Source organism: Vigna unguiculata, chromosome 7 (assembly GCF_037176805.1).
Source record: "Vigna unguiculata cultivar grain cowpea cultivar isolate G323 ecotype 2 chromosome 7, ASM3717680v1, whole genome shotgun sequence".
NCBI classification, from domain to species: Eukaryota; Viridiplantae; Streptophyta; class Magnoliopsida; order Fabales; family Fabaceae; genus Vigna; species Vigna unguiculata.
Window position 1 is genome coordinate 13758479 of NC_140798.1, and position 23162 is coordinate 13781640.

A 23162-nucleotide genomic window follows, 5' to 3' on the forward strand; every position below is an offset into this window, starting at 1 on the left:
TTGCAAAGTATCCGTTTTAGTTCAAATATATATTATTTTTTTTTAATACGAGCACGCACAATGGTTGTCATCCATTGCATTATATAATAATCACACTCATATGAGCCAGTTTGTTTATTACACTACATTATATCAACAACATTACAATTAATTAAGAAAGAAAATCAAATCAAACAATTATAAATATATGGATAGAAGTATCAAATTTGAAGGGAACACCATACAAGACATTTTGCCTTAGCCGTTGATCTCCCTAACAACATGTTATGTCCAACAATTGAACTATGATAAAGGGAATAAGTTAAGATACTTTTATATAACATGTCATATTGTCTTCTACGCCAACATCCTGTATCATGTCTTCCATATTGTCTTCTTCCACTCGCTCTTTCCGTCACTCTTCTCGTTGCTCTTCCATGGTGGAATTGACAACATGTTCAATTCGGGAAATAGTTGGAAAGTCTACTAATTCGCCGTGTCATGTCCATATTGTATAACTTCTAAGGAAACCATCACAATAAGATGTTCCCTAACTTGAGTTGCATTCAAATTTCTCCTATTCAAACAATTGACACAAGGACATCTAAACTTCACCTCATCATCACTTCTACCTTCATCACGTTGCGCAAATTGTATAAATTCTTCTACTTCGTTCTCATACTCAGTGCTGATGCGTGTAAATTAATCCAATCTCGATCCATACGTATATATACTGAAATTGTGTGAACAATTTTAGTAATCTTTAAATCAATGCTCACGTCGCTTGTGTAATCAATGTGTGACCCTATCCCATTCAAGAAGAATCACTTTCTTTATTTTGTTGGTACATATTACTTTTAAAAAACATATCTTAAATTTCACGAAATTTTGCCAATATTTCACATTGGTTTTCAGGATACACGAAATGAAAGTGATTATCAACCACAATCAAATATGCACCCGAAGATCAATACAAAACACAATAACAAATATTCATGAATTTTAAGATATGTATTTTAAAATATATATGCACTAATAAACTACCAGAAAGTGATTAATCTTCTTAAACTGTCCAACCAAACAATTCAAGATTCAATACATTTAACTTATTAGTATTGTATTCCCTTATATTAATTTTTTTTAAAAATATAACATTTTCAAAATGAAAACTCGGGGACAATACATAATTTTCGTATTGAATCTGAAACGGAAAACTAAGGTTAACTCACATTATAAGTTCATCAAAAAACATATTTAAGCAAATAATTAACCACAAATATAACATAAACTAATACATAACATATTAGAATTAGGAACCTAGGAGCGTGATAAGCAAATCACTGGGAGATGATATAATGCAACGAAACAAAAGCACAAGAGACGACGAATCACAGTAAATCACGTTTTCAAGAGCTCCAAGAGATAACATAAAACACAAGAGAGGGTCAAAAATAGCAGAAAAAACCAAAAACAATAAAAAATCTCAATATAATGCAAAACAATAACCCAATTTGTAAAAGAGCATCCGAAACAAAAAAAGGGAACGCGTGAACTTACCCCTTACGAGAAATGGAGGCACGACAGTGGCCGGAAATGGGGAAGAATGCACCGCAACGAATCGTCGGAGCAGTGGCCGCAGAGGAGTTCGCCGGAATAGCAGCACCGTGGTGGTCGTCGTTTCCGAGAGAGAGAAGAGGGAACGAAGTGCAACGGGGAAGAAGAAGAACAGTGAAATGGTTTGTGATTTTGTGCCCTAAGTAAAGGATATGGCCTCGATTCTATTTTTAATGAGGCATAAAACTCTTTTGGCACCGGTTTCCTTGACACCCGAGACCAAACATGAAATGATCAGTGGCATTTTTGAAAATTTAGCCAAGTTTTTGGCTTTGACACCAATTTTTTGTGAACCGAAACATAAATTATTTTTGACTTCAGATGAATAATAAACCAAGGCATAAAAATTTGCAGGAATTGTAAAAATATCATCGTGCCATTATATGTTTCGATTCCTAAACAAACCAAAGCATGTAAAGACGAGTTAAAAACATTATTCACTCGTGATGGTGATGAACGACACTATATCGCTATTTGACGAACGAATAAGCGGAAGGGAACAGGAGAAGGTGGAGACAAACAACGTCCGACGATTAACAACGAAAAGGAAGATCAAAAAATGGCTTTGATAAACGTTATTATTTAGTGTCGTGGTAAGCAATTTTGTACTAGTGTAATTAACCCTATAGTTTTTAGTATATTTACATAAACTCGTTTAGAAAATAAACATTTGTTTTTCGGAAGTAACTTTCTTTCTACTTCTTATAAAAGCATATGAGATTTTATTTTAAGATATTTCAAATTTAAGATTTGAATTCCTTTAGAATTTTTTAATATTTATATAAAAGTCACTTAAAATTAAATAAGTTTTTCTTAGGACAAACATACGGATCAAGTATTAAGTCCGAGATGAAAAATGAAAGTTAAATTTTTCCAATTATCATAATTTTTTCTGCAAACTCGTTTAAATCAGCAAACAAAACTTAAAAAACCATAGTTTAATATTTTATTTTTATTTTCCTTTAATAAATTTATTTATGTAAAAGCATCATGCCTAGCCTGAATTTACATAAAACAAACCATAATCTAATTTTATAAACGTAAGTACACACTATATGAAGGGTTGATGCGAAGCATGTAAAACTTGTTTTTGACTCTTGCATGCAATCTACCAATCCTAAATTTTTTAAGTTAGTCAACAAACCAAGATTTAACAAATATTTAATATATCCGGTTTAAAATGTTCATACACGATTAACTTTGTTTACTTCCTTAATTTCAAGCTCAATTGTAATTGTATTTCGTACCAATTCAAATTTCCCAAATCTGTGTTCCTTATTAATTAAGGTATCATGCTTTGCCGTAAATGCACGCCTCCTATGAAATACAAACACTTTTAACTCCTACCTAATAAATCATTGCCACTCTTTTAATGTAAAAACAAATGTACTCTTATTTCTCACTTGGATCACACTTTCATCTAATAAACTACCCAACATGTCTCATTAGAGTAGATACTACCACAAGTTCATGAACTCCTTTTCTCAATTATTTAACTAAGTTTTATCTCTTTTATAGATTAATATATTTTTTATTGTTTTTTTATATTATATGTTCAAAACATTTTTCTATATTTATGTAAATATTTTATCACTTGAATTTGTTGTTATCAAGATGACGTGATTATTATTTTTGTTTACATGTCTCCAATTTATCAATTTATCAATTAATTTCTATTGTTTATATAACTTTGTTTAATTCATTTTTTTGAGAAGAACGAGTTGATGAATAGTTTAAGTGTGTTTGTTCTGAGGTAAGTACGCGAAAGTGTTGCGTTGGTTTCAAGGAATTTGTGGTGATTTACGAAAATAGAAAGAGAATTGAATGGTTAAAGGGTTCTCTTGTTATGCTGAAGACAGAAGCGATAATTGTCAACTGTTGAATCGTGGTTTGACATTTTTACCCTTCTTTTCAATTTTACAATGAGCTCATTTGTTGAGTCATGCCAATAAGACATGATTTTTTTTTGGTTGTAAGATAATCCAAATTGAAAGCTGAAGAGAGCATTTCTCGCAACGAAGAAGAATCCATTCCTAATGATGCAAAATGGCCTCTACACTCTAATACATTGTATTTTTCACAGGTCACTTTTTAGTTGTGTTGGCAACCACAAATAAACGTGCAATAATAATAATAATAATAATTTTATTTAACTTAATAACTCATTTATAGTTTACTTTAACTTAATTTCTACCAAATTTTAATTTTAATTTAATTTAATTTCATCTATTTTAATTATTTTTATTTTAAATAAATAATAACTGACATCTCTTTTAATATAATGTACATTAATTGTATTTTATTTTAAATTATTTTTATGATTAAGGTAAAATATAATTTTTTTTATTTTTATCAATTAAAATATTTTTTTTAATTTGTGAAACTCAACATAAATAACATCTTTCATAAACTTTTACTTTAAATATTTTTATTTCTCATAACTTTTTTAATCCAAACGATCTCTAAAGAATATTAAAAGGAAAATAAGTTAACTTATGAATTAGAATTAAATAAACAGAATTAACCATCATACCATTTTATTTTTTGGTATAAATTATAGAGGAATTTATTTTAATATTTAACAAAACATATTTTTTAATAAGAAATAAATTAACAGTAGTTAAATTTATGAGACTTTAAATGTATAAACTTATTCTCAGGAAAACTTGTACAAATCTATGACAGAAAAGAATGTCTGCAGAGGGGGATGGGATTGTAATTCGGTTCTTACTAGTTGATTGAAAAATAAATATATAAAATTTATAAAACTCCCTGTTTCGTTATATACATATATATATTAGTTGATATATTATATATGTAGATGAAGAAAATAAGAAAAAGAAATAAAGAGTAGGAAATAGTGAGGCAAGGTGTGGAGGAGGAGGAGATCTGCGAATGTATTGTGGTGGTTGTCGGAGTTCCCAATAAACAAATTCAGTGAAAATCTTGAAATCAGCTTACGAAGGGAAATAACAAAGGAACCCTAATAAATACGATGCGTTTCAATACCTGTCACGTTTCGCTCGCTTTCCTTCTCAAATTCCTCAATTTCCTTCAATCCTTCGTTGGCATTTCCATTTTGCTCTATTCCATATGGATGTTCAACGAATGGGAGCATCGTCTTCCTCCTCCTCCTCTCCCTCACGCTTTCGATTTCTATTTAAATCTCTATTCCATCGTTCTCCCCGCTCCATGGTACCACTAATCTTTTTCATTCTCACTGTTTATGCTAATTAATCAACCTTTTCTCATTCGCATGCTTCAACTCTATTATTACACTAAATGCTATCAACTACTTTCACCTTGGGAATTAATACTCAATACTTTCTTAAAGGAAAATTCATCTTTTCGTTATTATTTTTTTTATTGTTTTTTATTTTATTTTAACTATGATGAGATTACTACAGGTGTATGAAATGCTTAGGTTTAGATTTAGACGGTTATTTGCTTTTGTTCGTTTCTAATGCTGAACTCTTTTTTTGCAGGTTTATCTACGCTTTCTTGGGAGTGGGAATTTTGGTGTTATGCATTTCTTTCTTGGGTTGCATTGCAGCTGAAATGATTAATGGTTGCTGCTTGTGTTTTGTATCCCACTCAAATTTTGAATGTTTATTTTTGTAAAGAAGGTTGCGTGCTCAAGTTTTTAAATTGCGGTCGCATTTTTGGGTCACTGTTTTGACGTGCTTTTTCATGTTGTGGGAAATTATAGACTAGGTGGCCGAAACCACCGTTGGGGACTGTTTTTCAAAACTTGTTTGTTGAGTATCTATTGAGCTTTATAGGAGTAGAGTAAACTTGTGTTGAATCCTTTAAAGTAGTAGCTTTTACTCTGCTTTTTTTGATTTCAAATGTTGAAAGTTATTTTTGCTTTTCACTCCTTGACCCTTTGGAAAATTCTAGTACACTCTACTCATCGCGGTGCTTCTTCTCCTGGAAGCTTCTCTGGTGGGATTCATTGCACTTGATAGTGATTGGGAGAAGGTTCTTACTTTCTTCCTCCCCTACGTTATTTATGGACATAGTTGCACTAGTTCGCTCGCGTTTGTGTTCCTCTTTTGAGGTCTATAGTTAATTATTGTCTTTGCAGGATATTCCACTTGATCCAACCGGTCGACTTGACGAGCTTCGAATTTTCATCGAAGATAATATAGATATCTGTACTTGGGTTGGCATTACTGTTCTCGCGGTTCAGGTATTTTCTTTACTGTTGCTGTTTTGGTGTTAGTATCTGGTTTTTTTTCTTCTTCATCTCTCATTGGTAAATGAATTATAGTCTACTAGACCATTTTTTAGAGTTCAAGCTTGTTCATGTTGATGTTCAACAAAATGCTTTTGTTATATATTATCTGAAGTTGATGTTTCTTTATTAGCACTTTTAAACTTTTGGAATCGTCTGTAACTTGTATCATTTAGGGGTCAGTCTTCTTTTTCTCAAGCATCTAAACATTTATTCAACTATCTTAAGTTGTTATTTTTAGTTCATGAACTTCAATTGTATAAGGAATTGGACATATATATTAATTCAGCTCTGTCTTAAGGTTATCTTTTACTCTGTTCACTAGATTCATGGATGGAGTCGGAGGTGTAATTAACTTTGTAGAACACTACACTATACAATGCAGTCACTGTAGTCTCTGGTTAATTTGGTTTCAGTAATTATATGTAACAAAAGTTCATAATAGGAAAAAGAAGTTGTGTTGAATTTGGTTTTAGACTTTGAATTATTGCTATTTTCCTGACTATATATTAGTATTATATCCTCCAAACTATTGCTTTGCTTATTTGGTTGCATTCTAAAGTTCTGTCGGTTAATTTTTTGCGGTAACCTAACATGTCCTTTGAAATTCTTGAATTACTCATTATGTATTAATGTTGAAGATTCCAAAATAAGGTAATGAAAATTCCCATTTCCATAACATGCATATTTTAGCTGAAAAGTCTATTTTCTTAATGCTTTTTTCAAATTTAAGATAAAAATAACCTAATTCAAACATGCACCTCTAGTTATTTGTCAATTTCCATTCGAGATCATTCTGATAGGTGGCCATTTATTTTATTTTCATACAAGAATATTTATTGTGCAAACATTTTTTGCACTGGTCCTCACAAGATTGAACGCTCAATTGATAGTTTGATATAGTACTGATTGTAGGACCAAAGATTGAACGCTCAATTGATAGTTTGATATAGTACTGATTGTATATATAAGACTCTTTTAACTGCTTTATAAGAATTAAGGAATTTGGTCAGTTTAGTGGTGGTATTAAATTTTGTCAGCAACTTGTAAAACCAACTGGTTCCAATTTCTTAATCTCTTATTACCTAACTAATAAATGCATCTATGCTTCGGGGTATTTTTGTACAAAAAAAAAGAAAGCAACAAACAATATAGAGGGAGGGAGTCTTGTAAAAAAGACATAGATAAGCTTCCCAACAGGTTTTTATTAAAAGAATCATTGGTAGTATTGGTGAGTATGAGAGAGGGTGATGAAATTTATGAGTTCTTTCTATACTATACTAGCATTTACAGCAGAACATTAATTTGCTTCCTTTATCTCATAACATGATTTGCTTTCTTAAGTTAATACACACTTCTTAAGAAAATTATTCATTGCACTAAATACCACTGATTGCTGTTATATATAACCTTTTTTGGACAAAATAAATCCTTATTAAATGTAGTTGTCAATCTACTTATGTATTTAGGTGATGTGAGATACCTATTATAAGAGGGTGTTGTTGAAAAATAATTTATGTTTTCTTAGTTTTTTAAAATGAAAAATAATTTGAGATATAAAAAAGCTCATATATGTGATAGCGGGAGTAATAAACAAAAATAATTGTGTTATTATTTTATTTCAATTATTTATATTTTAAACTAAGCTACTGCAATTTATAAACAGAATTAAACATGATTTGTTGTTATGATGACCTTTTTACCCTAAATAAGAAATACTAGTTATTAAACAAAGAGAGTAAAGTAATGAAGCATCCAATGACCATCTTAGAGATCTTCCTAACATGCTTTCTTCTACCTACAAAATTTGTTTATCCTTTACCTCTTGTTGTCCCTACCTTAGTTGGGCTTGAGACAGTAACTTCTTTTTTATTTTAGATTTTAATGCTCTGCTGACAGATACTGAAAGCGTTCGGAAGCAGAGCCTGGTATAAATATGCTGAGCTTTTTAATTCATTAAGGTTGAAACAGGAAAAGTGGACAAAATTCTACCCCAAACTGTGTCTAGCATACTTCATGTCTGTGTTTTACATGTTAAAGACAACCTGAGATTTCTATAATCATTGGTTTACATTTCTAGCATTTTGCTTGTATCCTCATCAAAATAGTATCAATAAAAATCTAACAATCCATATAACAAACATGCTGGATAATGTAAAGTATTCTCTGTATTTTCTTTTATTCCATTCCTCCCCTACTGCTTTTGCTCATTTTTCTTGCTGTCAACCTCAGGCATTGGCTCTACTACTGGCATTAATTCTGCGAGCCACCGTATCTACCCGGGGAACTGATTTTGATTATGAGGATGAATGTGATGTTAGGGGTAGAACTTGGGAACCCCTACTAAATCCTCAATCTGGCCAACCATCTGGCTCTGGCAAAGTTGATAATAGAGGAAATCACTCGGATATTTGGAGCTCACGGATGAGAGAAAAGGTACGCTGGTCTTGAAGTCTTAACCTTAATTTCTTCGATAACCTTTAATGGAATTGAGTCTTTCAGTGATAGGAAATATAATGTGATTTGTCAAGAGTTTGTTAAAAAGCTTTTATTTTATCATCAACTATCAACTAAAACTTCCATTGTTTTTTTCTGTTTATCTTTTTCCATTGGTACATATTATTTAATTTCGGTATTAGCATATAGTATTTTGGTTTTAGATTTATAATTTTATTATTCTATTTTGCTTGGATGCTAACTCTGGTTGGAAAAATTACGTTTTCAGTAGTCTGTTGTCATTGCATGAAATTATTTTTATTTATACTGTTTGAAACAGAAAGGATATGTAACTGTGTTGCACAAATATGTTGCCCGAATACGGAAATGGGTACGGATACCGACACGAAGATACGGCTTAATTGAAAAATTATAGGACACGGAACATGATGTGTATATATATGTTAAGTTTGAAATTGTCAATTTACACATTGTCAACTAACACAAAAGTGGATATAATCTATCTATCTAATATCCAATATGCAAAAAATAGTGATAGTATAAGATTTGTTCCTTATTTTAATCGTCAAAATCATGTCAAAGATAAAAAAATATCTTTCAAATTGGATATAGCGTGTCCTACAAGTATCATACAAGTATCGGAGTATCATACTAAATTTTCCTTTCTAGTTTTGTCTGGGTTTAGAAACTTGAGGCATTTGTGTTTATTACACAGGCTCAAGATCAACGGTTTCTTCAATCTAAGCATGTGGTTCTTAGGATAAAGATTGATAAATTTATGGTTTTCCAACTTGTTTTTGAGACTTCCAAAACGCTTGTTTGTCGATCATTTAGTGAATTTATATGTAGTAGTCTCTGTTCTTCTCTCCGTATTTAGTTTGATACATAGGTATGTCTACAATTCATGTAATCAAATTACTGTTGTGCATGCCTGTTATTGAAGTGTCTCTTAACATAAGTAATGCAGGAATTACTATTTCATGTTTTGCAGTACGGATTGAACCATGGTGATAAGAGCACCTACCAACCATGAATTTCAGGCAATCACCGCTACTAGACATGAAGCAATTCAATGATGTGTCGACATTTGCGTACATACGTGTATATCTTTGGTTCTAATGTTGTACTTTCATTTGATTTCAGGAAAAATTATGATGTAAGCAAAATATAGTGGTGGTGGTATATGTGTTGTAAAACCAAACCAGCTATCGATTGAAGTTTAAAAGTGTCTTGTACTTAAATAGCGTAGCATAAGAGAAAAAATAATAACAAAGCTACATTACAAAGGACCCGATGTAAGCACCTTCCTCATGGCTCTACTGATAGTGCAGTCTGCATCACAGAACATTAGTTGACATTGCTCAATGGCCACGCATACAGCTATATACGTTGGATATGGTGCACGTGAAGCATACGTCTCTCATGTGTCTGGCATTCATTTTTTTTTTCCTTAAAAAACAAATATCATACTTTTGTATGAAATTTGAAAAAGCAGAATTGGTGGGTAAATATTGACTCAACATCAAGTGAAACCGGAGGGTAAATTTTCAGTATCTTATGTACGCTTTATTTAAGAAGTTAATTTTAGAATATGAAAAATGCTAGTTATATAGGTATATGATGATTTTAATAAAATGGGAATAATTTTTCAGTGTGAAGATTTCAGTAAACCAGGGCAGTTTGAATTCACATGACTATGGTGGTTATATGTTTCTCGATGGTAAAATGTTGTCCCATTATTATTATTAGCACTTGATTTGAACTATTTTGTTTCACATTAGATAGTTTTTATTTATTCCTTTATTTATTGATTTCCAGATACAAGGAAGTGTAGCTAATATTATATATTATATTCTTCTGTTGGATGTATTAGAAATTATCCATGTGACCATTTCTGACTGCTACACGACGATGTTGATTATTGGATTAGCTGAGATCGTGTGTTAGTATTTTGGCTTAGTAGATCATGACAACCTTTGTTGCATATGTTCCTCGAGAGAACTGCAGATTTCATTTTATTTTTAGAAAAGGGAAGAATAAACAAAAGCATACACTTCTACTCTGCACAGTACGTTTCGCAACACTCTTTCTCCTCTGTTTCTGTTTTTATAGAAAATGACAAGTTATGAGAGATTGTACTCTCCCAAACTGCAGTCACTGATCTATTCTTAATAATTTTGGAAGCTCGCCTCGTGGAACGTGGTCCACGGTGCTGTCACGGGACTTGAACAGTGATTCAATTTTTAAGTTTTAGATACCATAATTTGTTCTCTACTTTGGTTAGAAATTTCACATCGAATGGTCAATGGGGACAACCTTTTATCCATTGGAAAAAAATGTGTCTTTTTCCCTTGTTCTACTTTAAGGCTTCAGCACGATTCAGATTGCAAATATTAGTACCTCTCATCGCTCTTGGGTCATGGTTAATGTAAGAATCTTTCAACGATTTAGGCAGGCAAATAAACCCAGTTGACCACATCTTTTTGGAGGATGAAAACTTTAAGAGGGAATGATGATCCAGTCCAAAGCAGGAAAATTTTCGGAGCTCGGAGTAACAAAAGGTTACAATGACCACCTCTATCTTTGGATATTATTATTTTAAAGGGTTTTTATTGATTATGGCTGAGTTAGCACTTGTTTCTTGGCTTAAAAAAATTGTAATACTTTTATCCGTGAAAGAATTATTTGCAAGCATCCGAAGCGTTTATTTCTTGGACCACAAAATTAGTCGACACTCCATGTGTGGTAAGAGAATCTGAGTCGGTCTGCGACAAAAAAAGAGTGAACATATATGATTCTGAATTAAACTAGTTAAAATTCTAATTATCTTCCAACTAGTTAAAAAATGAGAGGATTGCATGAACTGGTTTAGAGAAGGGAAATATAAAATGTTCTGATCAATGTTTTATTTAATAGTTCTTTATAAGAAGTCATCGTGTGCCGGGATTGTGATTCCAATTAATCCACGCTTCAACATGGTCTAATGGGAGCCAGCAACATGGGTTAAAGGACTACAGACTGTGATTTCTATGGATGCATAATTCATCAATTATACCAACTGTACTGATGGTACTGTTAAATTATAGCGTCCCAGTTATGGCTAAACCAGTACTAACACGGACAGATAGTGACTCGTGAGTTGTGTGTCAATATTATATTTTGTTCCGATCCCAGATAACCCGTTCAGTGCTAATATTTGCCTAAATGCAAGGATAAGTCTACTTGTTCAAATAGGTCATGTTATATTAGACTCTCAATACGGATAACCTTGTTCTGTTAGATTTGACTCGTCACGGATTGACCATTTAGTGAGTCAATCCAATCCGAGTTACTTATTAGTGAATCAAAAAAATTCGAACTATGGATTGATGGATTAAGCGGATTGACTCACTAGCTCATTTAATTAAAAAAAAATACAATTTGTTTTTCTTCAATCTCAAAAAAACTAAATTATAATTCTTATTAAAATCTAAATAAACCTCAATAGAATCCAAATGCAATCCAAAAGAATGTTAAACTCCAACTACAAACCAAAATCACAAAAATACCAATGTGTTAACTAAAAAAAACAACCTAACCCGACCCAAATACAAAGTCTAACGTAATAAAAAACACTTGTGATCCTTTATTTGCAGGTTGGTGAGGCAACCGGGCTCACCACGGGTTCAACTCGGGTGAGCTGGATTCTATGTGGGTCGGGTAAAAAATTAGCCAAATTAAAATTTGTATAAAAATTTCAACCTAACCTAGCCCGAACCCGTGGTGGGCCGGGTTGACTCACGGGTTCCAACCCATTTTGACAACTCAATGTTATACGTCAGTGTTAATATTTGTCTAAGTGCAAGGATAAACCTACATGCTCAAATAGTCTGTGTTATACGTCAATGCTAATATTTGTCTAACTACAAGGACAAGTCTACATGTTTAAATAGCATGTGTTGTACATGAGTGCAAATATTTGCCTAAGTGCAAGGACAAGTCTATGTGCTCAAATAGCCTATGCCATACCTTAGTGCTAATATTTTCCTAAGTGCAAAGTACAACCTTCGTGCTGAGATTAATGTTTTTCGACATGATATTGATATCTCGTACCAATAGTCGTGGTAACATTGCCTTTGTGCAAATAGATCTTCGCTCTAGGTGATCGATAAGTCGAAACTTGTATTCGTCCATAATTCAAGTATTTTTAGGTTCTTCGCTTTGAAGGCTTGAGCCTTCTTGATAGCAACTCTGAAGAAAGGCTAGAAAAGGTGTGGATCTCCATCTTTAGGAAGATTGTGTGGTAATCTAAGTTCTGGTCAACTTGTATTAGACTGTGCTTTATTACATGTGGTCATTTCCTCCGTTCTTGTTCCTTTTCAAAGGTACTTGAATCTTAAGTCGTGATCATGTCTAACCTCCCCATTATAGTGATCGATTCCATGTTTTCCTTGAATTTCTTCGATTCTAAGCTTTATCTCTCCAGAAAGAGAATGCACACCTTTACTTAAAAGAGAACTTAAAAGAGCTAACACACTTTACTTTAAGGTTGAGCTCGAAACTTTGGTAGTATTTACACGAATACAAAAAGTTAATAATATTTAGGTTTAAATATTGGACCCGAAGCCCACTTAAAATAAAAAAAAAAAAAAAAAAACCTAATAACAGTGTTACTAGTGGAGAATAACTACCTCTATTGCTATAAAAAAAAAAAACCCTTTACACTATCACTAAAAGAGATATAAATGTTTTTGGCCTAAGCTCATTTCAGATTTAGCATGAACGTGTGTGTGTATATATATATATATATATATATATATTATATTTATTCATGTTCTTTGTAACTACCGTAGTTCTTCACACTTTTTTTTTCAGGTAATTAAGTTCCAAGTCATCAATGTCAAATAACTACAACTTTATTGGTACGATAGAATTTAATAAATTGGGTAAGTAGGGCAGTGTGGATGATCGAATGCAATGATAATAAAGTTACAATAATACTTATTTAATATGAAAATTAAAAGCAGAAAGGATGAAGAGGGACTCAGTCCCTGCTTGTAAAATCAACCACTGCATTCTCCACAAGCTCTTGAATCAAGTCCCCCTCTATCTCCTTTCCCAAAACCTCTATCTCCAATTCCATAAGCTCAACCCACCCTATCTGCACAATCTCTTTTCTGACAACATTTTCTACTACCAGGCTGTTGCTGTCCCACTCACACCTCACCCCACTTGCCATTAATTCCTTTATTTTGGCCACAATGTGGTCCACCAACAAGGTAGATTCCGGTGCACTCTCTTGGACTAGGACCCTACACTGCTTTCCACTGCCCTTTAGGCCCTTTTCTGACCCAAAACCAACAAGTTCCAATAGTGCAGCATTGATATAATCAAACACAAGTTTATGATTTGATCTCATCTTCCTTCTTCTGCCCTCATGCATTGGCTCAGACTCTTTCTCATTTAGATTGATGTATAATGTGTCCCTCAATGATGGGTCCAATGGGCTTTCAAGGGAATACCATCTGGAGTAAAACGAGTCATATTGTTTCTGGTCATCAAGTCCAGCTGCTGATAGTAGGTTGTGGACCAAGAGAAGCCACTCTTTTTCCTCTACCTTGGAGTCCAAGGAAGGAACCATTAGGGGTTTTAATACTTCTGCAGAAGAATCATCCCATGATAGGGTCCTAGCTATTGATTCTATAGGTGGTGATTTGTCAATTAAATTGGACTTCAGTTCCACCTGTGATCCTATACATGCACAAGTGACACTCAAGTAATAATAAAAATAGTAATTTAAGATTTAAGACATTGTTTATATCTACTCTTACATTATAAATCTGAATCCTTATTTAAATGGAAGTGTTTTTAAAAGCTATTCTTCAGGTTCAGGTAATGACAAACAATTACAATTATTAAGATAAGGTACATATATTTATTTATATGAAATAAGAACTAGAGTTAATAAAGAAAGCAGAAAGGCTTAAAAATTATTACCTGGTTGATCATTCTTCATACGGTCCAAGGACTCATGAGATACATTATTGTTATCATCTTCAAATGGAGGTTGTAATACTGAGAATGGACTAGGCTGATCTGGGCTTTCACTTGAATTAATCTCTAGCATCATGGATCCTGCCACTGTCAATCCAGGCTGTGAAAACAAACAAATAAAGGATTTCACATGTTTATATACAGTGTGGCATTCAATTTATCGTATGCTATAATCTCATCGACATGAGAGGTTGTGGTCTAGGCTTACTAAGAAAAGTTATTTTCACTGATTATCCACAAATACCCAAACATTTTAATGACAATAATTTCGGTTTTCCATTTCATTTATTTCATCATTCCAATGCATATGAATACCAACCATATTTAAGAGGAAAATTAGTTTTGCGCGCACAGAACTTGAAACCATACTACTCATTCAATTCCCTCATCGTGCTGCAACATTCAGCCTAGTGTCAAAAATATCTGGTAGCGTGAGAATTTTAAAGGAATTAATAATTTCATTAGTTGGGAAGACAAGGCGCAAAAATTCCTGTGGATCATAAAAGGGGTCTCTATATTATAATTAAGGACTGCTTTTTTGGTGTTTCCCCCAAGGCCGTAATAAATAAAGGTTAAAACAACAATAAACACTCAAGTGCACAAACAGAAATGAATGTTAATTCGGTTTATTTGGTGTACATTTCCTTTCTGTGGTCTTTACTTTTCATTGCACTATATTATCCTAGAAAATTCCTGATATATCCAAAATATCCATTGGCAAAATAAAATTTGCATTATGAAACAAAAAAAATGACGAAATTAGCAGAATAATAGCAGCCATTACCTCTAGTGTAATCATGTCTTCTTCTTGTCTGTTAGAAACTGAATTTGTGGAAGTTTTCTCTGATGATTCACATAGAGCTACAAGAGAAAACTCTTCAAAACTATCCACATTGATGATTTGAGACTCATCATCCCTAAGGACTTCAGGTGCATATGCTGGAAGAACTGATGCTTGAGTGACAATAGGAGCGGGTTGGGATGCATCTTTAGATTGAGGTGAACTTGGCTTTTCCTTGATTGATTTCTTACTCTTTGAGAACAAGAGACTGGCTACTTTTTCTTTAAACGTTGATCTCTTCTTTGACTTTATCTGTGCCCTGGAGGCTTGTGATTTGCCAGTTTTTGGATCAGCAACTTGAACTGTGAGCTCAGTTTCATTGACAGTAGAGGATGCAGGCACAGAATTTGACCTGGGAAGATTTTTAGGAGAGCCCTCAATGCTTATTTCTGCATTGAAAGAATGACTGCAAGAAACAGATTTTCCGGGTTCTTTGTCCTCTTTAATACTCTCAACCACAGATGTTACAGATTTCTTCATGTGGGTAAGAGAAAGCATCTCACCCAAGGTAGAGTTTCTCCTCACATTCATTTGTTCTTGAGGACCCTTATTATCTGATGCCATCATAGTCCATCTTTCAGAAAGTCTTTTCTTTGCCTCTCTGCACACTGATGACTCAGGAGAGCAAGGTATGCGACCTAAGGACATTGTAGAATAAGGACTGCTACAGCCATTGATGTAATTGTAATCCCATGAAAGCCTTGGCAACGGTGACATTGACATAGCTTCCAAATCACTGAAATTTGCTGATGCATACTCGTGATATGATTTGTTGAACGAACTCTCATCATCAGAATAGCCATTGGAAAACACTGAAGAATAATGTGGAGTTTTATCCTTTTGATAGCTCCTCAGACCCTTATGCATTTGCTGTGTCATCTCTTTTGCCACTCTAATGGATTCTATTGCATCGTCATATTCAGGTCCCTGATGGCAATTACCACTTTTCAGATTTAGTGATGATGTTGTTATTGGAGAAACCGCATCCTTTTGATCAGGTGTCCTCCCAGGGCTAGGTTTCAGCAACACAATTCGAGTGGTTCGTACTGGAGATTCATCAACTTTCTGACTATCTGGAGAGTTTCCAGAATTCTTGTTCTCCCAGCCAGATGCTTGATCAACATTTGGTGATTTCTTAGTTAGTCTATTGTTCCTTTTCTCCTTTCTGGCTGGTTTGTCATTGTCATCCATCTTCAAAGGTTTAATAAGAGTAATGCGCTTTGTATCAGTACGTGGACTTGAGTAAAATTCATAAACATTTTGAGAATCCAGTAACCTCATTAAGAGATCACTGTTGGAGCTTAGAACTTCCAAGGCATCTTTAAATTGTTTAGATTGACGCATTCTCTCATCGGTTGACAGATGTTTTGCTTCTATGAATTTCTGACGAATGAGAGCCATTCTTTTCCCATCAACATCTTCACTCCATCTTCCTCTATCAGGTACCTTGCCACTTCCATGATTCGCTCTCTCAGATTGCTGCCATATTTCATACATATCTCTGTAAGCAAACTGTTCTGTGTTTGGGTGAACTTCATGAAGCATTTCCCTATCCATAAACCTATCTTCCTGCTGCCAATGCCTGAATGGGAAGCCTACAGGACCATGCATTTGTTGAGGATAAGCACTTCTGTAGCTTCTTTCCATAGAAAAACTAGGCTCTCCCCTTGGAAGGGTTTCAAGCCCCATTAGTTTTGCTACAACATTTGGTAGGTAGTGCTTGGAATCTTTCTGTTTGGACATTTCTTTGTCTATGAGCATCTGCATTTTAATGGGTGCTCCATTTACTTTTGTGACTTATCCTCTATCCCATCACCACAATCTGATTGACTTGTTGAAAGAGACGAAGCTGCAAGACAAATAGCCAGAATATTTGGTGATGCATGTGAATAATATAATAGCAGAGAAACACTTCAATTACAGAAATCCTAAGTGCAACCATTTCACACAACTTGGAAAGAAAAAGAAACTATTGACAATTTACAGAAATCTCCATATAGATCACCAGGAAAGGGAGATATAAGTGTATATCAAAGAAGAAAAAATGATGGGCAAGGTGCGGAGATGTGGGTTTGATGTCCTACCTCTTATTCTGTCTCTCCTTTGCGTAGTTCTGTCCTATATACTCCATCCACACCCTTTGCAAAACGCTCTCATCAAACTACTAGTGATTTAATTATCTCATTTAGTACAAATAATTTCTTTACTTGTTTTCACTGAAATTTGAATGACATGATCAAATGAGCAAGTTTGGGACAAAATTAACCAGTCTAACAAAACAGGCAAGTAGTTACATCTATATAGGCAAATAACTAAGAAATCCCAACGTAATAAAAATCATTGATTCTTCCAAATCTTGGCCAGTTAAAGTTTGTAAGGAAAGATAACATAAACATTAAATGTGTCATCAATTGAGGTATAGAATAAAATCACTTGAAAAAAAAAAAAATTATGGATCAACTTTATAAGGTCAGGTACTTGACTTAATAGCAGGGAAATCATTGAGATGTTATCTTCATATTTTAAAAAATGAGTGATTATGAAATAGATGTATCACACGGAAAGGAGATCATCTTAAAAGGCGTTGCTTTAAAGGAGTAAAATAACAGGGCAGGCAAACAAACAATAGAACGGGAGAAAAAGCCATATCTGTTGAGGCCACAAAATTTTCCACATTCTGTTAGTTTGACTTCTAATAATGATTTATTTGATCTCACCTTTAATGCGACAGAGGGTACACAAAACTCAGGAATTTATAGGGGAGTGAAAACAAAACATTTGTATCATAGGGTGACTTTAATCTTGGGTAAAAAAAAAGAATACTGAACAGGTCAGATATCGTTTTCTATTTATGAGTGACGTACAAGTTGCACATGCAACTGAAAATGACTCTTTATTAGAATAGCAAACAAAACAAAACATAATATAAATCTCACTTATGATGTGGACTTTATGTAAAATTGGAAGAGCAAACGAGAAGAGTATCTACCTTTTTCATGTGCCATACTCTCACACGGTGCCGTGAGGCGTGTGGTTCGGAGACTTTGATGTAGGCCTTCACCAACACCATACATAGAGCAGAAGAGCGTAACCAAATTGAAATCTGGAGTGGCATGAAGACCACTCCAAAGAATACAAGAGAAAGAAGTTAGAGATAATTTTGCATTCAAGTTTGTGGTTTGCTTAACGTGAAGATTGTACAAATGGTTACCAGAGTAACTCGTAATCTTTTTGATAAAGGCAAGTAAGTCGGTTATAAATGTTAGTTGCACAAATTTGTTACACTCTTTTAATAATTTTAACATACGTATTCGTGAAATTCAGTTCTTGATGTTTAGCGTTACAGATATGATAAATGCCAAAAAATCGTACTACTTTTTCTGGTGAATCACGGGAAAGTTCTTTGGAATTTTACAGTCACTTTAGATATTTGTACAATTAAAAGTATAGACACGGTTCCTTTAATGCTCCCAATTATCAAAGATCCAGCAAAGTAACAACACTAATTTCCACCAAAAGGTGACGTTTGATAGACGCGTCTTTTTGTAAACACATGGCGTAACAGTCCGAAATTAATCAGAAACATGTGCAGGGTAATGTTTGATCAAACATTCTGGAGTGTTAGACTCTAATGGAGCAGCTTCTGCGTTTGCTCTTGATCATTGGCATGGTCAATGTCATCCAAAGGAAATGGGCAAGGACATATGGTGAAAAGAAGAGTTATATATTTCAACCAAGCTTTTCCTAAAATGATAAAGCATTTCCTCGTGATTTTCACCATCCATTTCTGGCTCGTCATTATCATTAATTTGAAAGAGAGAAGGCATACTTACCCTTTGTGGCAATTGTAAAGTTCTTGAACTTGAACTTTGGTAATTTAAATGGGAACTAGTTAGAGATAAGCTCCTCTGACATTCATCTAGTGAAGATGGAAGCCATGTTTCCAGATTAGGATGATGATGGTAGGCCCTGGAATCTGTCCTTCCAACCCAATGCTTGTATGGTGAAAGGAACATGCTGTCTTGATCACATGACGTGTCATTCTTGCGATTTTCATGAACATTAAAGTAGTGCTTACTGTGTGACAGAGCCAATGCTGTATGGTTAAAATTTGTGTCCATGTCTTCATAAACATAGCTTCCAAACTTGACTTCTTGATATCTTAAGAAACCAGAATCCAATATTGAACTGAAGTTCTGTGATTTGTCTAGTAGTGAGGATGAGGGACTAATGTGGTATTTATCTAATGTATTATGTAATGTCTGCTCTTCACGGTGGCCTAAAATTGATAATTCAGAGGCCATATTTGGCTTTGTATGCATGTAAGTGATAGGTAAATTTGTCGCATTTGCAGTGTAGTCAAAATCTTTTTCCATAAGAGGAATCGATTCTTTCTCTAGTATTCCCAGCTCTTTGAAATGATTAAATGTAAAGATTTCAAGATCTTGGTTATTACTCAGAAACTCTCGGGTTGCATCACTCTTGTCAATGAAACTTGGAGCTCCACCAAAATTGCTTCTTGCTTCTGTCATACTGAGCAGAGGTTGAAAGTTGAGTGGATAAGGTTGAAAGTCGGCATGAGGGTTAATCTTCTCAACTGATCGCAGATAAACAGGAGACAGAAAATGATCACTGAAGGATGAACTTGATTCAAGTTCAACAGGTTTCCTCTTAGGTATTTGATGGTGTTCTGTAAATTGACCATCTAACTCCCGAGAATCATGCAACCCATATCTGGTAGCATTTGCTGCTTCGTTAAGCAAAGGTTCAGGAATTACATCGCCCTTGGTTGCGACACCGAAACTTTGAGTTGCACTTCGTTTGCACTCAGGTTCCGTTGTTTGAGGCGGAAAATTGTGAGAATCATAGGTTGGAAACTTCGAGTGCAGATTAAATCTCCCATCTAGTCTGAGAAAGGAAGGAGACAACACATGATCTCTGATGTATGGGCTTGATTCAAGTCCAAGAAGTTTCTTTTTAGGTATCTGATTTTGCTCCTTAAATTGATCATCTGACTTTCGAGAATCAGGTAAATCATATATTGTACCATTCGCTTCTTTTCCTGGATGTGTATCCTCATATTTCTGGCACAGAAAATCATTTTTGATAAGGGAATGCAGGTCACTGGATAGATTTATAGAATGAGAAATGGCTAAAAAACCATACATTTTCTTCAGTGCTTATAGGGAACAGCCGACTAAGGAGCATGGAAATAATATCGTGCCTGAAAAATGCCCATTATATTCATGATAAAGGGAAAGGACAATTAATATCAATATCGAATCTGTGCCTAACCCTTTTGAACAGAGCTTCTCTGGGTCTGTAAACAAGGCATCTGCGGCACTCAGTCGTAATTTTTGTCTCTTTCTAGCAAAAACTTCTCCATGCGCATGCTGATCTGAAGTATTGACACAGTAATTGTTTTACAAAAGCTGTCAGCACATTCTGAAATATGAGAGGTAAATTGCACGTCTTCAGTTAAATTACATGCATTTTTTTTACAGTAATAAATTTGACCATCCGAACATTTACAAATCAGTGGCACCGAATAAATGTTCAAACTGTCCTATGCATTATTTTACCCCGCAAATACCTTGTAACCAAGGAATCCAAATAAAGAAAATCAAACCTTCATGTGAAAATATTCGCTGGGATTTGAATTTGTCACTATAATCTCGGGAGTCTTTTGGCGTGTTGCTGATGCAGTACAAGCCTGCGTTACCATCGGTTAAAAGATTTTCGGATACAGATTGTTGCTTAGCAGGGAATTAAAAAATGAAATTATTGCGGGAGAAAAAAGCATTCCCAACATTTCAACATTTTGGAGTACATAATCGCCAATTAGAGAAAAATATAAATGCCACATTATACTAACTTAACAAGCAAATAAGAGTGCAGAGCAGTAGATATCGATACCATGAGAAGAAATAAGCATAAGTTTCCAGAACGAGGAACATTTCCTTACAAATGGGAAGTATCTCCTTTCCTAACTATCGCGATTGTGAACACCATGATCCTACATATCAGTGTATCTCTGCAGCTAGAATGTCGTGGAATTTTCCTCTAATACGCACCTGATTTATACCAAGCTTTTACAGAAGGTGAGAAACATGAGTCTGTCCTTACAGTTGATACATGATCAATGATCCTTGAAGAATTGTCGCAATTACTTCCTATCCTGGCATCACCCATCTTCTCTGCATATACATAAAATATTTAGATACACTTTTAATCTCTATAGATTATTGAAGTTTTAGTTATAGTTCCTCTAAAATTTGAGTTTTAGTTGATGTGCCTTGTCACTGTTTAGTGAAGCATCATTGTTTAACAGATCAATAACAATGACAGGGATCGAAGGCACTAATTTCGAAAAGCTACAGGAACCTAAAACCTAAATCCCAATTTTAGAGAGATTAAAACTAAAATTTAGTACATCAAATAAGAACCAAGATGTACTTTGAATCTTAAATAAACGCGATGACTATTCTATTGTGACAGAAGATGGCACATGTATGTGTCTCCGTCTTCAAACCAAGGGGAAATGTTCAACTTTCAGAGTGATAAAGGAAATGAAATCAATGTCTTATACATAAGAAACTCCCCAACTTAATTATATTAAGATGGCTTTAATACAAGGAACAATTTGACATTGATAAGAAAAGTTATAGGGGAATAAAAAATTCTCATGTTTTAAGAGTACTTTTTGAGAAAAAAAATCCTAATAATGCTTATTTATAAATAAGCAGGAATAAAACTTTTCTACCTTTACAGACGTGATAAACCTTTCACATTAATTCTACATAAAACCATTAAACATTTTCATCATAAACGACCGCAAATATATCATTCTGCCAAAGTTATAACAATAACAAAATCCATTTTATAATTTTTTTCTGAAAATTCTATGAATAAATAATACCTCCGTCTTGTATACGCATTTTACACTGTTAAGTCATGTAAAATAAATTTATTGAATTTTACAACATGTTCATCTAAACTCACTTTGAAAACGATTTCTGATTACTCCACATATTCTGAAAAACATATTAAACTTAAATTATATTCCTAAGAATCTGTCTAAACTAAAATGAACATAAGGCAAATTTATTATCTTTGAAATTCAACCAACCTCTGGAATAGTCCGTGGATTCTGGCTTCTTAGATGATTGGCGAGATTCCTTTTGTAGTGGACGTATACGAAATCCCTCACTTGCATCCTTCTTCAATTTCTTAAAGAAAGCAAACTCAGAAGTTTTTGGATCTGTTCCTGCACTTGCATTCCAAATCCTAGTTAAACGCAAAAGTAAAACAAATAAAACAAAACGAAGTTATTTCATTCTAACTACTATTATAACAATGTGCAAGCTAAGATGAAATAGTAAACTCCAATATCGTAGACTTTTGTAGAACACAGAACCATGAAAATGTGGAGCAAAACGCATCGTTCGTAGCGAACAAATCGTTAGGTATTGATTGCAATCATAAAGGTTATTCGAAACTTAATAACGAAAATTCGAAAATGTGAAAAGGAAGAAGAAAGAAACCTTTGGTTTGAGAAATTTTCCTTTTATTCATTGCAATGCTCAACCAATCGCACGCTCTGCAACACAATCGCTAGTGAGAAGAAGAAACACGGAACGGGACACTGGATTTGGCGCCAAACGGCACGTGAGTCACAGTTCCGCATGTGTGTAACATTCTTTTTATACGTAGAAATTATCTATAGGATTTGACGAGTTTACAACAACTGATACGTATTTAAACAAAAGCATTTCCTCGTTTTACCTGGACAAATAATTTTCCAAATTCAGCACCAGGGAATAAATTGTGGTTTGATTTCATTTTAATTTATTATCAGGACGTATTTGTAACAGTATTAAATAATTTCTTTTAATTCAGTCACCTCACTTCTTATTTTTATATACTAATGAAAACATAGGAATTGTGTGTTAACTTTTTATTAAGAGAAAGATGTTATATTTGGGAAAAATAAAATTGGCA

General features: G+C 33.8%; 3 protein-coding genes across 7 annotated transcripts; 1 reads left to right on the forward strand and 2 right to left on the reverse strand.

The window, feature by feature from the left end:
• The first annotated feature begins 4408 nt into the window (after positions 1 to 4408).
• LOC114189576 (Tetraspanin family protein) lies at positions 4409 to 9840 on the forward strand. 4 transcript variants are annotated; one of them, XM_085665179.1, is made up of 7 exons: positions 4409 to 4788; positions 5079 to 5178; positions 5494 to 5574; positions 5681 to 5785; positions 8063 to 8266; positions 9255 to 9327; positions 9431 to 9840. In XM_085665179.1, exons 1-6 carry the CDS (start codon positions 4589 to 4591, stop codon positions 9318 to 9320), a joined length of 756 nt encoding a protein of 251 aa, XP_085521305.1. In that variant the 5' UTR covers positions 4409 to 4588; the 3' UTR covers positions 9321 to 9327; positions 9431 to 9840. The 4 variants fall into 4 exon arrangements, with proteins under 4 accessions (XP_085521305.1, XP_085521304.1, XP_027933983.1 ...); XM_028078182.2 differs by having other exon boundaries at positions 4411 to 4788; positions 9279 to 9327; positions 9431 to 9796; XM_085665178.1 differs by having other exon boundaries at positions 9255 to 9840.
• A 3326-nt stretch (positions 9841 to 13166) lies between these two features.
• On the reverse strand, positions 13167 to 17862 carry LOC114191697 (uncharacterized). 2 transcript variants are annotated; one of them, XM_028081044.2, is made up of 4 exons: positions 17246 to 17862; positions 15105 to 17010; positions 14264 to 14420; positions 13167 to 14017 (listed from the first exon to the last, which is right to left on the reverse strand). In XM_028081044.2, exons 2-4 carry the CDS (start codon positions 16926 to 16928, stop codon positions 13311 to 13313), a joined length of 2688 nt encoding a protein of 895 aa, XP_027936845.1. In that variant the 5' UTR covers positions 16929 to 17010; positions 17246 to 17862; the 3' UTR covers positions 13167 to 13310. The 2 variants fall into 2 exon arrangements, with proteins under 2 accessions (XP_027936845.1, XP_085532212.1); XM_085676086.1 differs by lacking the exon at positions 17246 to 17862 and having other exon boundaries at positions 15105 to 17239.
• Positions 17863 to 18448: 586 nt separating this feature from the next.
• Positions 18449 to 22858, reverse strand: LOC114191698 (uncharacterized). Its single transcript, XM_028081048.2, has 7 exons — positions 22706 to 22858; positions 22291 to 22428; positions 21236 to 21358; positions 20791 to 20874; positions 20457 to 20559; positions 20328 to 20385; positions 18449 to 20245 (listed from the first exon to the last, which is right to left on the reverse strand). Exons 1-7 carry the CDS (start codon positions 22734 to 22736, stop codon positions 18839 to 18841), a joined length of 1944 nt encoding a protein of 647 aa, XP_027936849.1. The 5' UTR covers positions 22737 to 22858; the 3' UTR covers positions 18449 to 18838.
• Between the last annotated feature and the right edge of the window lie 304 nt (positions 22859 to 23162).

Coding starts and splice junctions, on each gene's coding strand:
- LOC114189576 (XM_085665178.1), top strand. CDS start 4,589: ATGCGTTTCAATACCTGTCACGTTTCGCTCGCTTTCCTTCTCAAATTC. Junction 4,789..5,078: donor ATCGTTCTCCCCGCTCCATG/GTACCACTAATC, acceptor CTTTTTTTGCAG/GTTTATCTACGCTTTCTTGG. Junction 5,179..5,493: donor ATGGTTGCTGCTTGTGTTTT/GTATCCCACTCA, acceptor GGAAAATTCTAG/TACACTCTACTCATCGCGGT.
- LOC114191697 (XM_028081044.2), bottom strand. CDS start 16,928: ATGCAGATGCTCATAGACAAAGAAATGTCCAAACAGAAAGATTCCAAG. Junction 14,421..15,104: donor AAGACATGATTACACTAGAG/GTAATGGCTGCT, acceptor TTGTTTTCACAG/CCTGGATTGACAGTGGCAGG. Junction 14,018..14,263: donor TATGAAGAATGATCAACCAG/GTAATAATTTTT, acceptor GTGCATGTATAG/GATCACAGGTGGAACTGAAG.
- LOC114191698 (XM_028081048.2), bottom strand. CDS start 22,736: ATGAATAAAAGGAAAATTTCTCAAACCAAAG. Junction 21,359..22,290: donor ATCCACGGACTATTCCAGAG/GTTGGTTGAATT, acceptor ATGTATATGCAG/AGAAGATGGGTGATGCCAGG. Junction 20,386..20,456: donor GAGAAGCTCTGTTCAAAAGG/GTTAGGCACAGA, acceptor GGCATTTTTCAG/GCACGATATTATTTCCATGC.